This window comes from Carcharodon carcharias, chromosome 32, assembly GCF_017639515.1.
Source record: "Carcharodon carcharias isolate sCarCar2 chromosome 32, sCarCar2.pri, whole genome shotgun sequence".
NCBI classification, from domain to species: Eukaryota; Metazoa; Chordata; class Chondrichthyes; order Lamniformes; family Lamnidae; genus Carcharodon; species Carcharodon carcharias.
Window position 1 is genome coordinate 2,292,429 of NC_054498.1, and position 17,845 is coordinate 2,310,273.

The window sequence follows — 17,845 nt, forward strand, 5'->3', positions numbered from 1 at the left end:
TACACCCTGAGCAGCACTGTGAAGAGAAACAGCTACACCCTGAGCGGCACTGTGCGGAAAAACAGCTACACCCTGAGCAGCACTATACAGAGAAACAGCTACACCCTGAGCGGCACTGTGCGGAGAAACAGCTACACCCTGAGCGGCACTATACAGAGAAACAGCTACACCCTGAGCGGCACTATATATAGAAACAGCTACACCATAAGCAGCACTGTGCGGAGAAATAGCTACACCCTGAGCGGCACTATATAGAGAAACAGCTACACTCTGAGCACCACTATATAGAGAAACAGCTACACCCTGAGCAGCACTGTGCAGAGAAATAGCTACACCCTGCGCAGAGAAACAGCTACACCCTGAGCGGCACTATATAGAGAAACAGCTACACCCTGAGCGGCACTGTGCGGAGAAACAGCTACACCATGAGCGGCACTGTGCAGAGAAACAGCTACACCCTGAGCACCACTATATAGAGAAACAGCTACACACTAAGCGGCACTATATAGAGAAACAGCTACACCCTGAGCAGCACTATATCGAGAAACAGCTACACCCTGAGCAGCATTGTGCAGAGAAACAGCTACACCCTGAGAGGCACTATATAGAGCAACAGCTACACCCTGAGCAGCACTGTGCAGAGAAACAGCTACACACTGCGCAGAGAAACAGCTACACCCTGAGCGGCACTATATAGAGAAACAGCTACACCATGAGCGGCACTATACAGAGAAACAGCTACACCCTGAGCAGCACTGTGCGGAGGAATAGCTACACCCTGAGCAGCACTATACAGAGAAACATCTACACCCTGAGCGGCACTCGGTGGAGAAACAGCTACACCCTGAGCGGCAATGGATGGAGAAACAGCTACACCCTGAGTGGCACTGGATGGAGAAACAGCTACACCCTGAGCGGCACTGGATGGAGAGACAGCTACACCCTGAGCGGCACTGGGTGGAGAAACATCTACACCTGAGCGGCACTCTACAGAGAAACAGCTACACGCTGAGCGGCACGATACAGAGAAACAGCTACACGCTGAGCGGCACTATACATAGAAACAGCTACACCTTCTGCAGCACTATACAGAGAAACAGCTACACCCTGAGCGGCACTATATAGAGAAACAGCTACACCCTGAGCGGCACTCAACAGAGAAACAGCTACACCCTGAGCGGCACGCTACAGAGAAACAGCTACACCCTGAGCGGCACTATACAGAAAACAGCTACACGCTGAGCGGCACTCTACAGAGAAACAGCTACACATGAGCGGCACTATACAGAGAAGCAGCTACACCCTGAGCGGCACTCTGCAGAGAAACAGCTACACCCTGAGCGGCAATCTACAGAGAAACAGCTACACCCTGAGCGGCACTATATAGAGAAACAGCTACACACTGAGCGGCACTGGGTGGAGAAACAGCTACACCCTGAGCGGCACTGGGTGGAGAAACATCTACACCCTGAGCGGCACTGTGCAGAGAAACAGCTACGCCGTCAGTAGCACGAGATAGAGAAACAGCTACACCCTGAGCGGCACTATATAGAGAAACAGCTACACCATGAGTGGCACTGTGCAGAGAAACAGCTACACCCTGAGTGGAACTATATAGAGAAACAGCTACACCCTGAACGGAACTATATAGAGAAACAGCTACACCCTGAGCGGAACTATATAGAGAAACAGCTACACCCTGAGCGGCACTATTTCGAGAGACAGATACACCTTGACCGGCACTGGGTGGAGAAACAGCGACACCCTGAGCAGCACTGTGCGGAGAAATAGCTACACACTGAGCGGCACTATATAGAGAAACAGCTACACACTGAGCAGCACTGTGCAGTGAAACAGCTACACCCTGAGCAGCACTATATAGAGAAACGGCTACACCCTGAGCGGCACTATATAGAGAAACAGCTACACCCTGACCCGCACTGGGTGGAGAAACAGCTACACCCTGACCCGCACTGGGTGGAGAAACAGCTACACCCTGACCCGCACTGGGTGGAGAAACAGCTACACCCTGAGCGGCATTATACAGAAAAACAGCTACACCATGACCAGCACTGTGCAGAGAAACAGCTACACCCTGAGCAGCACTATATAGAGAAACAGCAACACCCAGAGCGGCACTATATAGAGAAACAGCGACACCCTGAGCGGCACTATACAGAGAAACAGCTACACCCTGAGCGGCACTATATAGGGAAACAGCTACACCCTGAGAGGCACCACAAAGAGAAACAGCTACACCCTGAGCGGCACTGGGTGGAGAAACAGCAACACCCTGAGCGGCACTATAAACAGAAACAGCTACACCCTGAGCAGCACTGTGCAGAGAAACAGCTACACCCTGAGCAGCACTATAAAGAGAAACAGCAACACCCTGAGCGGCACTGGGTGGAGAAACAGCTACACCCTGAGTGGCACTGGGTGGAGGAACAGCTACACCCTGAGCGGCACTGTGCGGAGAAATAGCTACACCCTAAGCAGCACTATATAGAGAAACAGCTACACCCTGAGCAGCACTGTGAAGAGAAACAGCTACACCCTGAGCGGCACTGTGCGGAGAAACAGCTACACCCTGAGCAGCACTATACAGAGAAACAGCTACACCCTGAGCGGCACTGTGCGGAGAAACAGCTACACCCTGAGCGGCACTATACAGAGAAACAGCTACACCCTGAGCGGCACTATATATAGAAACAGCTACACCATAAGCAGCACTGTGCGGAGAAATAGCTACACCCTGAGCGGCACTATATAGAGAAACAGCTACACTCTGAGCACCACTATATAGAGAAACAGCTACACCCTGAGCAGCACTGTGCAGAGAAATAGCTACACCCTGCGCAGAGAAACAGCTACACCCTGAGCGGCACTATATAGAGAAACAGCTACACCCTGAGCGGCACTGTGCGGAGAAACAGCTACACCATGAGCGGCACTGTGCAGAGAAACAGCTGCACCCTGAGCAGCACTATCTAGAGAAACAGCTACACACTAAGCGGCACTATATAGAGAAACAGCTACACCCTGAGCACCACTATATAGAGAAACAGCTACACCCTGAGTGGTACTATATAGAGAAACAGCTACACCCTGAGCAGCACTATATCGAGAAACAGCTACACCCTGAGCAGCATTGTGCAGAGAAACAGCTACACCCTGAGAGGCACTATATAGAGCAACAGCTACACCCTGAGCAGCACTGTGCAGAGAAACAGCTACACACTGCGCAGAGAAACAGCTACACCCTGAGCGGCACTATATAGAGAAACAGCTACACCATGAGCGGCACTATACAGAGAAACAGCTACACCCTGAGCAGCACTGTGCGGAGGAATAGCTACACCCTGAGCAGCACTATACAGAGAAACATCTACACCCTGAGCGGCACTCGGTGGAGAAACAGCTACACCCTGAGCGGCAATGGATGGAGAAACAGCTACACCCTGAGTGGCACTGGATGGAGAAACAGCTACACCCTGAGCGGCACTGGATGGAGAGACAGCTACACCCTGAGCGGCACTGGGTGGAGAAACATCTACACCTGAGCGGCACTCTATAGAGAAACAGCTACACGCTGAGCGGCACGATACAGAGAAACAGCTACACGCTGAGCGGCACTATACATAGAAACAGCTACACCTTCTGCAGCACTATACAGAGAAACAGCTACACCCTGAGCGGCACTATATAGAGAAACAGCTACACCCTGAGCGGCACTCAACAGAGAAACAGCTACACCCTGAGCGGCACGCTACAGAGAAACAGCTACACCCTGAGCGGCACTATACAGAAAACAGCTACACGCTGAGCGGCACTCTACAGAGAAACAGCTACACATGAGCGGCACTATACAGAGAAGCAGCTACACCCTGAGCGGCACTCTGCAGAGAAACAGCTACACCCTGAGCGGCAATCTACAGAGAAACAGCTACACCCTGAGCGGCACTATATAGAGAAACAGCTACACACTGAGCGGCACTGGGTGGAGAAACAGCTACACCCTGAGCGGCACTGGGTGGAGAAACATCTACACCCTGAGCGGCACTGTGCAGAGAAACAGCTACGCCGTCAGTAGCACGAGATAGAGAAACAGCTACACCCTGAGCGGCACTATATAGAGAAACAGCTACACCATGAGTGGCACTGTGCAGAGAAACAGCTACACCCTGAGTGGAACTATATAGAGAAACAGCTACACCCTGAACGGAACTATATAGAGAAACAGCTACACCCTGAGCGGAACTATATAGAGAAACAGCTACACCCTGAGCAGCACTATATAGAGAAACAGCTACACACTGAGCGGCACTGTGCAGAGAAACAGCTACACCCTGAGCGGCATTATATAGAGAAACAGCTACACCCTGAGCGGCATTATATAGAGAAACAGCTACACACTGAGCAGCACTATATAGAGAAACAGCTACACCCTGAGCGGCACTGTGCAGAGAAACAGCTACACCCTGAGCGGCACTGTGCAGAGAAACAGCTACACCCTGAGCGGCACTGTGCAGAGAAACAGCTACACCCTGAGCGGCACTGGGCAGAGAAACAGCTACACCCTGAGCGGCACTCTACAGAGAAACAGCTACACCCTGAGCGGAACTATATGGAGAAACAGCTACACCATGAGCGGAACTATATGGAGAAACAGCTAAACCCTGAGCGGAACTATATGGAGAAACAGCTACACCCTGAGTGGAACTATATGGTGAAACAGCTACACCCTGAGCGGAACTATATGGAGAAACAGCTACACCCTGAGCAGCACTATACAGAGAAACAGCTACACCCTGAGCAGCACTGTGCGGAGAAACAGCTACACACTGAGCAGCACTATATAGAGAAACAGCTACACCCTGAGCGGCACTATATAGAGAAACAGCTACACCCTGAGCGGCACTATATAGAGAAACAGCTACACACTGAGCACCACTATATAGAGAAACAGCTACACACTGAGCACCACCATATAGAGAAACAGCTACACCCTGAGCGGGACTATATAGAGAAACAGCTACACCCTGAGCGGCACTGGGTGGAGAAACAGCTACACCCTGAGCGGCACTGGGTGGAGAAACAGCTACACCCTGAGCGGCACTGTGCAGAGAAACAGCTACACCCTGAGCGGCACTGTGCAGAGAAACAGCTACACCCTGAGCGGCACTGTGCAGAGAAACATCTACACCCTGAGCGGCACTATATAGAGAAACAGCTACACCCTGAGCAGCTCTGTGCAGAGAAACAGCTACATCCTGAGCAGCACTGTGCAGAGAAACACCTACACCCTGAGCGGCACTATATAAAGAAATAGCTACACCCTGAGCGGCGCTATAAAGAGAAACAGCTGCACCCTGAGCAGCACTATAGAAAGAAATAGCTACACACTGAACGGGACTATATAGAGAAATAGCTACAGCCAGAGCGGCACTGTATAGAGAAACAGCTACACCCTGAGCGGAACTATGCGGTGAAACAGCTAAACCCTGAGCAGCACTATATAGAGAAACAGCTACACCCAGAGCAGCACTATATAGAGAAATAGCTACACCCTGAGCAGCAGTTTACAGAGAAACAGCTACACCCTGAGCAGCAGTATACAGAGAAACAGCTACACCCTGAGCGGCAATTGGTGGAGAAACAGCTACACCCAGAGCAGCGCTGTGCGGAGAAACAGCTACACACTGAGCAGCACTATATAGAGAAACAGCTACACCCTGAGCGGCACTATATAGATAAACAGCTACACCCTGAGCGGCACTAAACAGAGAAAGAGCTACACACTGAGCAGCACTGTGCAGAGAAACAGCTACACCCTGAGCAGCACTGTGCAGAGAAACAGCTACACCCTGAGCGGCACTATATAGAGAAACAGCTACAGCCTGAGCAGCACTGGGTGGAGAAACAGCAACACCCTGAGCGGCACTATATACAGAAACAGCTACACCCTGAGCAGCACTGTGCAAAGAAACAGCTACACCCTGAGCAGCACTATAAAGAGAAACAGCTACACCCTGAGCAGCAGTATAAAGAGAAACAGCTGCACCCTGAGCGGCACTATATAGAGAAACAGCTACACCATGAGCGGCAGCAATATAGAGAAAGAGGTACACCCTGAGCGGCACTATATAGAGAAACAGCTACACCCTGAGCAACACTATACAGAGAAACAGCTACACCCTGAGCGGCACTATAAAGAGAAACAGCCACATCCTGAGTGGCACTATATAGAGAAACAGCTACACCCTGAGCGGCACTATATAGAGAAACAGCTACACCATGAGCGGCACTGTGCAGAGAAATAGCTACACCCTGAGCAGCACTATATAGAGAAACAGCTACACCCTAAGCGGCACTATAAAGAGAAACAGCTACACCTTGAGTCGCACTATATAGAGAAACAGCTACACCCTGAGCGGCACTATACAGAGAAACAGCTACACCATGAGCGGCACTGTGCCGAGAAACAGCTACACCCTGAGTGGCACTATATAGAGAAACAGCTACACCCTGAGCGGCAGTATATAGAGAAACAGCTACACCCTGAGCGGCACTATATAGAGATACAGCTACACCCTGAGCGGCACTATATAGAGAAACAGCTACACCCTGAGCGGCACTACATAGAGAAACAGCTACAGCCTGAGCGGCACTGTGCAGAGAAACAGCTCACCCTGAGCGGCACTATATAGAGAAACAGCTACAGCCTGAGCAGCACTATATAGAGAAACAGGTACACCCTGAGCGGCACTATATAGAGAAACAGCTACACTCTGAGCGGCACTATATAGAAAAACAGCTACACACTGAGCGGCACTATATAGAGAAACAGCTACACCCTGAGCGGCACTATATAGAGAAACAGCTACACACTGTGCGGCACTATATAGAGAAACAGGTACACCCTGAGCGGCACTATATAGAGAAACAGCTACACCCTGATCGGCACTATATAGAGAAACAGCTACACCCTGAGCGCCACTATATAGAGAAACAGCTACACCCTGAGCGCCACTATACAGAGAAACAGCTACACCCTGAGCGGCACTATACAGAGAAACAGCTACACCCTGAGCGGCACTGGGTGGAGAAACAGGTACACCCTGAGCGGCACTATATAGAGAAACAGCTACACCCTGAGCAGCACTATATAGAGAAACAGCTACACCCTGAGCAGCACTATATAGAGAAACAGCTACACCCTGAGCGGCACTGGGTGGAGAAACATCTACACCCTGAGCTGCACTGTGCAGAGAAACAGCTACACCGTGAGCAGCACTATATAAAGAAACAGCTGCACCCTGAGCGGCACTATAAAGAGAAACAGCTACACCCTGAGTGGCACTATATAGAGAAACAGCTACACCCTGAGCGGCACTATATAGAGAAACAGCTATACCATGAGCGGCACTATATAGAGAAACAGCTACACCATGAGAGGCACTGTGCAGAGAAACAGCTACACCCTGAGCAGCACTATATAGAGAAACAGCTACACCCTGAGCGGCACTATAAAGAGAAACAGCTACACCTTGAGCGGCACTATATAGAGAAACAGCTACACCCTGAGCGGCACTATACAGAGAAACAGCTACACCATGAGCGGCACTGTGCAGAGAAACAGCTACACCCTGAGTGGCACTATATAGAGAAACAGCTACACCCTGTGCGGCACTATATAGAGAAACAGCTACACCCTGAGCGGCACTATATAGAGAAACAGCTACACCCTGAGCGGCACTATATAAATAAATAGCTACAGCCTGAGCGGCACTATAGAGAGAAAGAGCTACAGCCTGCGCAGAGAAACAGCTACACCCTGAGCGGCACTATACAGAGAAACAGCTACACCATGAGCGGCACTGTGCAGAGAAACAGCTACACCCTGAGCACCGCTATATAGAGAAACAGCTACACCCTGAGCAGCACTATATAGAGAAACAGCTACACCCTGAGCACCACTATATAGAGAAACAGCTACACCCTGAGCAGCACTATATAGAGAAACAGCTACACCCTGAGCACCACTATATAGAGAAACAGCTACACCCTGAGCACCACTATATATAGAAACAGCTACACCCTGAGCACCACTATATAGAGAAACAGCTACACTCTGAGCACCACTATATAGAGAAACAGCTACACCCTGAGCACCACTATATAGAGAAACAGCTACACCCTGCGCAGAGAAACAGCTACACCCTGAGCGGCACTATACAGAGAAACAGCTCACCCTGAGCAGCACTATATAGAGAAACAGCTACTCCCTGAGCGGCACTATATAGAGAAACAGCTACACCCTGAGCGGCACTGTGCGGAGAAATAGCTACACCCTGATCAGCACTGTGCATAAAAACAGCTACACCCTGAGCGGCATTATATAGAGAAACAGCTACACCCTGAGCGGCACTGTGCGGAGAAACAGCTACACCCTGAGAGGAACTCTACAGAGAAAGAGCTACACCCTGAGCGGCACTGGGTGGAGAAACAGCTACACCCTGCGCAGAGAAACAGCTACACCCTGAGCGGCACTGTGCGGAGAAACAGCTACACCCTGAGAGGAACTCTACAGAGAAAGAGCTACACCCTGAGCAGCACTGTGCAGAGAAACAGCTACACCCTGCGCAGAGAAACAGCTACACCCTGAGCGGCACTGGGTGGAGAAACAGCTACACCCTGAGCAGCACTATACAGAGAAACAGCTACACCCTGAGCAGCAGTATGAAGAGAAACAGCTGCACCCTGAGCGGCACTATATAGAGAAACAGCTACACCATGAGCAGCAGCAATATAGAGAAAGAGGTACACCCTGAGCGGCACTATATAGAGAAACAGCTACACCCTGAGCGGCACTGTGCGGAGAAACAGCTACAGCCTGAGCAGCAGTATAAAGAGATACAGCTACACCCTGAGCAACACTATACAGAGAAACAGCTCCACCCTGAGCGGCACTATTAGGAGAAACAGCTACATCCTGAGTGGCACTAGATAGAGAAACAGCTACACCCTGAGCGGCACTATATAGAGAAACAGCTACACCATGAGCGGCACTGTGCAGAGAAACAGCTACACCCTGCGCAGAGAAACAGCTACACCCTGAGCGGCACTGGGTGGAGAAACAGCTACACCCTGAGCAGCACTATACAGAGAAACAGCTACACCCTGAGCAGCAGTATAAAGAGAAACAGCTGCACCCTGAGCGGCACTATATAGAGAAACAGCTACACCATGAGCAGCAGCAATATAGAGAAAGAGGTACACCCTGAGCGGCACTATATAGAGAAACAGCTACACCCTGAGCGGCACTGTGCGGAGAAACAGCTACAGCCTGAGCAGCAGTATAAAGAGATACAGCTACACCCTGAGCAACACTATACAGAGAAACAGCTCCACCCTGAGCGGCACTATAAAGAGAAACAGCTACATCCTGAGTGGCACTAGATAGAGAAACAGCTACACCCTGAGCGGCACTATATAGAGAAACAGCTACACCATGAGCGGCACTGTGCAGAGAAACAGCTACACCCTGAGCAGCACTAAATAGAGAAACAGCTACACCCTGAGCGGCACTATAAAGAGAAACAGCTACACCTTGAGTCGCACTATATAGAGAAACAGCTACACCCTGAGCGGCACTATACAGAGAAACAGCTACACCATGAGCGGCACTGTGCCGAGAAACAGCTACACCCTGAGTGGCACTATATAGAGAAACAGCTACACCCTGAGCGGCACTATATAGAGAAACAGCTACACCCTGAGCGGCACTACATAGAGAAACAGCTACAGCCTGAGCGGTACTGTGCAGAGAAACAGCTCACCCTGAGCGGCACTATATAGAGAAACAGCTACAGACTGAGCAGCACTATATAGAGAAACAGGTACAACCTGAGCGGCACTATATAGAGAAACAGCTACACTCTGAGCGGCACTATATAGAAAAACAGCTATACACTGAGCGGCACTATATAGAGAAACAGCTACACCCTGAGCGGCACTATATAGAGAAACAGCTACACACTGTGCGGCACTATATAGAGAAACAGGTACACCCTGAGCGGCACTATATAGAGAAACAGCTACACCCTGATCGGCACTATATAGAGAAACAGCTACACCCTGAGCGGCACTGTGCAGAGAAACAGCTACACCCTGAGCGCCACTATACAGAGAAACAGCTACACCCTGAGCGGCACTATACAGAGAAACAGCTACACCCTGAGCGGCACTGGGTCGAGAAACAGGTACACCCTGAGCGGCACTGGGTGGAGAAACAGGTACACCCTGAGCGGCACTGGGTGGAGAAACAGCTACACCGTGAGCAGCACTATATAGAGAAACAGCTACACCCTGAGCCGCACTGTGCAGAGAAACAGCTACACCCTGAGCAGCACTATATAGAGAAACAGCTACACCCTGAGCGGCACTGTGCAGAGAAACAGCTACACCCTGAGCGGCACTATATAGAGAAACAGCTACACCCTGAGCAGCACTATATAGAGAAACAGCTACACCCTGAGCAGCACTAAATAGAGAAACAGCTACACCCTGAGCGGCACTGGGTGGAGAAACATCTACACCCTGAGCCGCACTGTGCAGAGAAACAGCTACACCATGAGCAGCACTATATAAAGAAACAGCTGCACCCTGAGCGGCACTATAAAGAGAAACAGCTACACCCTGAGTGGCACTATATAGAGAAACAGCTACACCCTGAGCGGCACTATATAGAGAAACAGCTACACCCTGAGCGGTACTATATAGAGAAACAGCTACACCCTGAGCGGCACTATACAGATAAACAGCTACACCCTGAGCAGCACTATATAGAGAAACAGCTACACCCCGAGCGGCACTATATAGAGAAACATGTACACCCTGAGCAGCACTATATAGAGAAACAGCTACACATTTAGCGGCACTATATAGAGAAACAGCTACACCCTGAGCGACACTATATAGAGAAACAGCTACACCCTGAGCGGCACTATATAGAGAAACAGCTACACCCTGAGCGGCACTATATAGAGAAACAGCTACACCCTGAGCGGCACTATATAGAGAAACAGCTACACCCTGAGCGGCACTATATAAATAAACAGCTACAGCCTGAGCGGCACTATAGAGAGAAACAGCTACAGCCTGAGCGGCATTGTGCAGAGAAACAGCTCACCCTGAGCGGCACTATATAGAGAAATAGCTACACCCTAAGCAGCACTATATAGAGAAACAGCTACACCCTGAGCAGCACTATACAGAGAAACAGCTACACCCTGAGCAGCACTATACAGAGAAACAGCTACACGCTGAGCAGCACTAAACAGAGAAACAGCTACACCCTGAGCGGCACTCGGTGGAGAAACAGCTACACCCTGAGCAGCACTGGATGGAGAAACAGCTCCACCCTGAGCGGCACTGGATGGAGAAACAGCTACACCCTGAGCGGCACTGGATGGAGAAACAGCTACACCCTGAGCGGCAATACATAGAGAAACAGCTACACCCTGAGCGGTACTATATAGAGAAACAGCTTCAGCCTGAGCAACACTATATAGAGAAACAGCTACACCCTGAGTGGCACTATATAGAGAAACAGCTACACCTTGAGTCGCACTATACAGAGAAACAGCTACACCCTGAGCAGCACTATACAGAGAAACAGCTACACCCTGAGCAGCACTGTGCGGAGAAACAGCTACACCCTGAGCGGTACTATATAGAGAAACAGCTACACCCTGAGCGGCACTATACAGATAAACAGCTACACCCTGAGCAGCACTATATAGAGAAACAGCTACACCCCGAGCGGCACTATATAGAGAAACATGTACACCCTGAGCAGCACTATATAGAGAAACAGCTACACATTTAGCGGCACTATATAGAGAAACAGCTAACACCCTGAGCGACACTATATAGAGAAACAGCTACACCCTGAGCGGCACTATATAGAGAAACAGCTACACCCTGAGCGGCACTATATAGAGAAACAGCTACACCCCGAGCGGCACTGTGCGGAGAAACAGCTACACCCTGAGCGGCACTATATAAAGAAACAGCTACACGCTGAGCATGCTTTTAGGTGTTTCTTTGTTACTTACCAATTCTTTCCCTGAGTCCGCCATCTCTCACAAACAAATTTGGCAGCAGCCAATGATCACAGGTATACTCAATGCGCTGGCTTCCTGTCATCAGAAATGGCCTGTTTATACAAAAATCAATTGACACTGCAACTGCTCAGTTTTCTATCTCAATACCCCAGGCTGTACTTTGGGGAAAACCAGTGTGCTTCAACCAACTGCACTTCCCTGCTCACCACAAGGGCAAGATTTTCTACTTAGTGACAAATAATATAAAATCAAAGTATTCTGGATTGTTCTGCAGAGAGCTGGCATGGTCTCAGTAGGCTGAATGGCCTCCTTCTGTGCTATAGTAACTCCAATCACATATAATACAGAATGTATAACTTTGAAATGGATGCTGAATTACATCTGCACATTCTGCTCAAATTATACTTACCCTCTAACCCCAGTTCACCTGAACACAATACTTTATGTGGAACACCATGAAAAATCATCTTAGGGTGGACGCTTCCTGCCAGAAATCTTACTTCCTGATGTCACAATATTTGGTGATGCTTTTGTCAATTTTTTCTGATGTGAAATTACCATGGTAGCATTTCGTATTTGATTTTGCTAAACATTCACAATGCAGTGCAGACTCTGTTCACTATGTCACTCTGTGGAGAAGTTTCCCAACTGAGGTGTGAATCTCTACCCACCAACCCACATTTTCATTCAATTATTTACTTGGCAGATCCAGAGTTAAAATGGCATTCTTAAAAAGCTAACTGTAAATCAAAATTAGCCTACAATTTTAATTATTGTTTAACTGAATTATAAAGTTACCCCTGACATTCAGTCCAGTCAAAGATTTCCTCCCCCAATGGCCTAGCTGATAATGAGATTACTCAGGGTGGAGCTGAGCTAGACTGACCAGTAAAGTACTAGGTTCTAGTGCTGCTCTGTGCTGAGCTAGCTAGCTAGTTGCTGACCCATAGTAGGGATGTTTTGCTAGGCATCAGGTCTCCCAGACTAAGGAGAGAAAAAGTCACCATTCCTATGCCTGAGTGCTCTCCAGGAGTCCCAGCTGGGAAGACTGGATGTTGGGTGAGGACAGCACCAGCGCTCAGCTAGGAAGATCCTCATGAATCAACAGTTTATCCACATTCACTGAATCATCAAACATTAAGAGTGCACCCAACCCTTCTCCCCCAAAACACCTCAAACCAGCCAACTTTTCGGAAAAGAAACAGAATGGAAATGACGGTGCATGGCAAGTTGAGCGCTGTCCTAAAGACCCTTTTCACCTGTCAATCAGTGTGCAGAGTCATCCTTGATAGCGCAATCAACTCCCAAGTCAAAAAGGTAATGGGTTCAAGCCCTCCTGCAGGGACTTCATTACATAATCCAAGCTGCACTGTCGGAGGGTCAGGAATGAAATGGTGCTGCACTGTCAGAGGGTCAATAATGAGAGAGTGCTGCACAGTTGAAGGGTCAGGACTGAGGGAGTCCTGCACTGTCAGAGGATCAATATTGAGGGAGTGTCGCATTACCAAAGTGCCTCACTATGAGGGTCAGTACTGAGGGAGTGCCATACTGTCAGACGGTCAGTACTGAGAGAGCGCTGCAGTGTCAGTTGGTGAGTATTGAGGGAGTACTACACTGTTGGACTGTCAGTACTGACGGAGTGCTGCACTGTCGCAGGGTCAGTACTGAAGGAGTGCTGCACTGTCGCAGGGTCAGTACTGAGGGAGTGCTGCACTGTCGCAGGGTCAGTACTGAGGGAGTGCTGCACTGTCGGAGGGCCAGTACTGAGGGAGTGCTGCACTGTCGGAGGGCCAGTACTGAGGGAGTGCTGCACTGAGGGCCAGTACTGAGGGAGTGCTGCACTGTCGGAGGGTCAGTACTGAGGGAGTGCTGCACTGTTGGAGGGCCAGTACTGAGGCCGTGCTGCAATGTCGCAGGGTCAGTACTGAGGGCGTGCTGCACTGTCGGAGGGCCAGTACTGAGGGAGTGCTGCACTGTCGCAGGGTCAGTACTGAGGGAGTGCTGCACTGAGGGCCAGTACTGAGGGAGTGCTGCACTGTCGGAGGGCCAGTACTGAGGGAGTGCTGCACTGAGGGCCAGTACTGAGGGAGTGCTGCACTGTCGGAGGGTCAGTATTGAGGGAGTGCTGCACTGTCGGAGGGCCAGTACTGAGGGAGTGCTGCACTCTCGCAGGGTCAGTACTGAGGGAGTGCTGCACTGTCGGAGGGCCAGTACTGAGGGAGTGCCGCACTGTCGGAGTGCCGCACTGTCGGAGTGTCAGTGCTGAGGGAGTGCCGCACTGTCGGAGTGTCAGTGCTGAGGGAGTGCCGCACTGTCGGAGTGTCAGTGCTGAGGGAGTGCCGCACTGTCGGAGAGCCAGTACTGAGGGAATGCCGCACTGTCGGAGAGCCAGTACTGAGGGAGTGCCGCACTGTCAGTGGTGTTGTCAGGTGAGATATTAAACTGAGGTCAGTCTGCCCTCTCGGGCGGGTGTAAAAGATCTCACTTTTTGAAGAACAAGAGATACAACCGACCAAACAGATAATCTGGTCACTGTCAGGCACATCACTGTTTGTGGGATCTTGCTGTGCCTCGCTCCTGCATTCCAGCAGTGACCGCTCTCGCCACTCGCTGCCGTTGCTCCGGGCAACCTGCCGGCTCCTGGCAACCGCGTCACCCGGCACTAGCCGGGCCCCGACAACAGACTCTACATTACGCAATAAAAGCCACTAACCGCTGTCTGAGCAGCTGATAGCGGTCCCGCCCCGTCCCACCCCAGCTACCCCCGCCCTCAATCTGTCTCCCTGCCACCCCCCCCTCCCCCCCTCCCTCCCCTCCATCCCTCCCCTCCATGTCCCTCTCTTCCCCTCACCCGCTCCGCCGCCATTAACTCTCCGTGCTCAACATCCGGGACCTACCCGCCGCGCTGGCGCGTGTGACGTAAGCACGCTGTGCGTTTCGCCGCCGCGGGACTGAGGTTTCAGCTGATTTGAGTGATCGCTGCAGACCACCGGCGGCAGACTGACCATTGACTGACCACTGCAGACCACCGGCGGCAGACTGACCATTGACAGACCACCTGCGGCTGACTGACCATTGCCTGACCACTGCAGACCACCGGCGGCAGACTGACCATTGACAGACCACCTGCGGCTGACTGACCATTGCCTGACCACTGCAGACCACCGGCGGCAGACTGACCATTGACAGACCACCTGCGGCTGACTGACCATTGCCTGACCACTGCAGACCACCGGCGGCAGACTGACCATTGACAGACCACCTGCGGCTGACTGACCATTGCCTGACCACTGCAGACCACCGGCGGCAGACTGACCATTGACTGACCACTGCAGACCACCGGCGGCAGACTGACCATTGACAGACCACCTGCGGCTGACTGACCATTGCCTGACCACTGCAGACCACCGGCGGCAGACTGACCATTGACAGACCACCTGCGGCTGACTGACCATTGCCTGACCACTGCAGACCACCGGCGGCAGACTGACCATTGACTGACCACTGCAGACCACCGACGGCAGACTGACCATTGACTGACCACTGCAGACCACCGGCGGCAGACTGACCATTGGCAGACCACCAGCGGCAGACTGACCATTGCCTGACCACTGACTGCAGACTGACCATTGACTGACTCTGCAGACCCCCAACGGCAGACTCCTAGTATTATGACTGGGTTCCTTTGTCCTCAGTTTCCACCACCCACTAGACCTGCGTATTCAGTGGATCATCCTCCCCCATTTCCACCACCCTCAACCCAAGTCAGCATTCCAAAGGGACCATTCCCTCCATGACACCCTGGTCCCCTCTCAGTCATTCCAATACCCCTTTGTCTTCAAACCGCATTTATCTTAGTGCAGGATGTACAACAGCTGCCCTTTTTCTGCTCCCTTCTCACCATCCAAGACCCCAAAAACTCCTTCCCGGTGAAACAATGATTTACTTATACTTTTAATTTATTACATTGTATTTACTGCTCAAGGTGCAGTCTCCTCCACAAAAGACCAAATGCACTTTGGGTGATTGGGTGTGTTCCACAAGGCATTCAGTCCACAAGCATGATCCTGAGCTTCTGGTTGTGTCTTTAACGTTCTGCTTAATCCCTCTTCAACCTTGGCTTCCTGAAGCATTCCAAAAATGCTCAATGTATGCTTGAGGAAAAGCATGGCATCGTGTGATTGGGAACTTTACAGACTTTTGGGCTCAACAAGATAATCATTACCACTATTCACATTTTATAGGGATGGCAGTTGTTGGTAAGGAACCTTATCACATTTACACCTCCGCAAGATGCATTTTTTTGGTTTTTTTTATTTGTCCCATTACCGTCTCCTTTTGCCTTGCATGATCATCCTTTTTGCTATTCAATTACTTCTATCACGCACCCTACCACAGACCTTCTCTTTTGTCCTTCCGCATTCATTCCTCATGATTGCTTAAAACCTACACCTCTAATCTTTTCCAATTCTAATGAATGTCATCCTGAAACATTGACTTTTTTCCCCACAGATACTATCTGACCTGCTGAATGTGTGCAGCATTTTCTATCTTTATGACAGGTTTCCAGCTTTGCTTTATTGTTTCTGAGATAGCAAAGTGGCCCTCACCAATAAGGTCTTTCTTTTTCGCTACAGTATTAAGAAAATAGGCGGCCATTTGGCTCCGTGAATCTGTTCCGCCTGTCAATAAGATCATGGCTGATCTGATGTGGCCTTAACTTACTTTTCCTGCCTGAACTCCTTCCCACCCCATTTTGGCTCCCTTGTCAATCAACCCGAGGAGGATTCAGTCTCCAAAACTACTCAATAACAGGATGCAGTGAGTACACTTTTCTATACCTATTACTCTGACCCCATGCACTCCCCAGCCCTTCCTTCATCCCATCACCAGTGACTAGGCCCCATGCTCATTCCTTTCCAAAACTCTACATTTTAAAGAGCCTCCCTTAAAACACATCCTAATCAGGTTTGTTCTCAAAAGCACACATCAGAAAATGGTTTGATGCCTACATGAAAGGCACGATATAAATCGAGCTATTAAAATTCAACTAGAACTAACCCTAACATGAAATACTTGTGCTTAGCACTGTAAGCAGTGCATAAAGATTCAAGTTTAGGGACGAGCAGGACTTTAGCCCTTTCCTGAACCTCAAGCTTTTTTGTTCTATTCTTCATCAGGCCAATGATATCACTAACCCCTCAAAGCATATTTGCATTCTTTAAATTTGTGTTTATTAAGAAATTGAAATTCAGTAAAATTAGAAAGCATTTGTTCCTCATGTCAAAAGTGCATTTATTGGGTTTAAAATGTCACTGTGTTGGTGCTAAGTAGGCATGTAATCAGAACAGCATTTTAGGCCAGAACACAGTGTGATGCATTAGCCCTATATATGATAATCGTTCAGTAACTGTTCTGACCTGGATGAAAGGAGGATACATTAAAAGGTGGAACCCAACTGGATTTACAATGTGGTTCCAGCCCCCACCAAACTAAATCAAGAATTTCTTCCAGAGTATTTGGCAGAAAAGGCTTAAGGATAAGGCCCTATTAAAAATGGAATTAACCCACAGAAATAAACAATCCTTCTACAACTTAAGTACTTTAAACTGCTGTACCATCAGTAGAGTGCCTGCTCTTCCTAGAAGACCAAGACAGATTAACCTACCTGTTGCAGCTAAAAGTCTGTGAAGCAATGAGGCAAAAATCAACAC

At 49.9% G+C, this 17,845-nt stretch overlaps 1 protein-coding gene across 3 annotated transcripts in view; it reads right to left on the reverse strand.

Moving 5' to 3' along the window:
* bbs4 (Bardet-Biedl syndrome 4) overlaps window positions 1-15,037 on the reverse strand; it is a 55,895-nt gene extending 40,858 nt beyond the window's left edge. The window contains exons 1-2 of one of the 3 annotated variants that reach the window (XM_041178236.1): window positions 14,983-15,025; window positions 12,123-12,206 (exon numbers count right to left, since the gene is read on the reverse strand). In XM_041178236.1, the coding sequence (XP_041034170.1) occupies window positions 12,123-12,146 (24 nt within the window). In that variant the 5' untranslated portion in view covers window positions 12,147-12,206; window positions 14,983-15,025. Of the gene's footprint in view, window positions 1-12,122; window positions 12,224-14,982 lie in introns of those variants that run through there. The other 2 variants (XM_041178238.1, XM_041178237.1) reach the window with 2 other exon arrangements.
* Window positions 15,038-17,845: the final 2,808 nt, after the last annotated feature.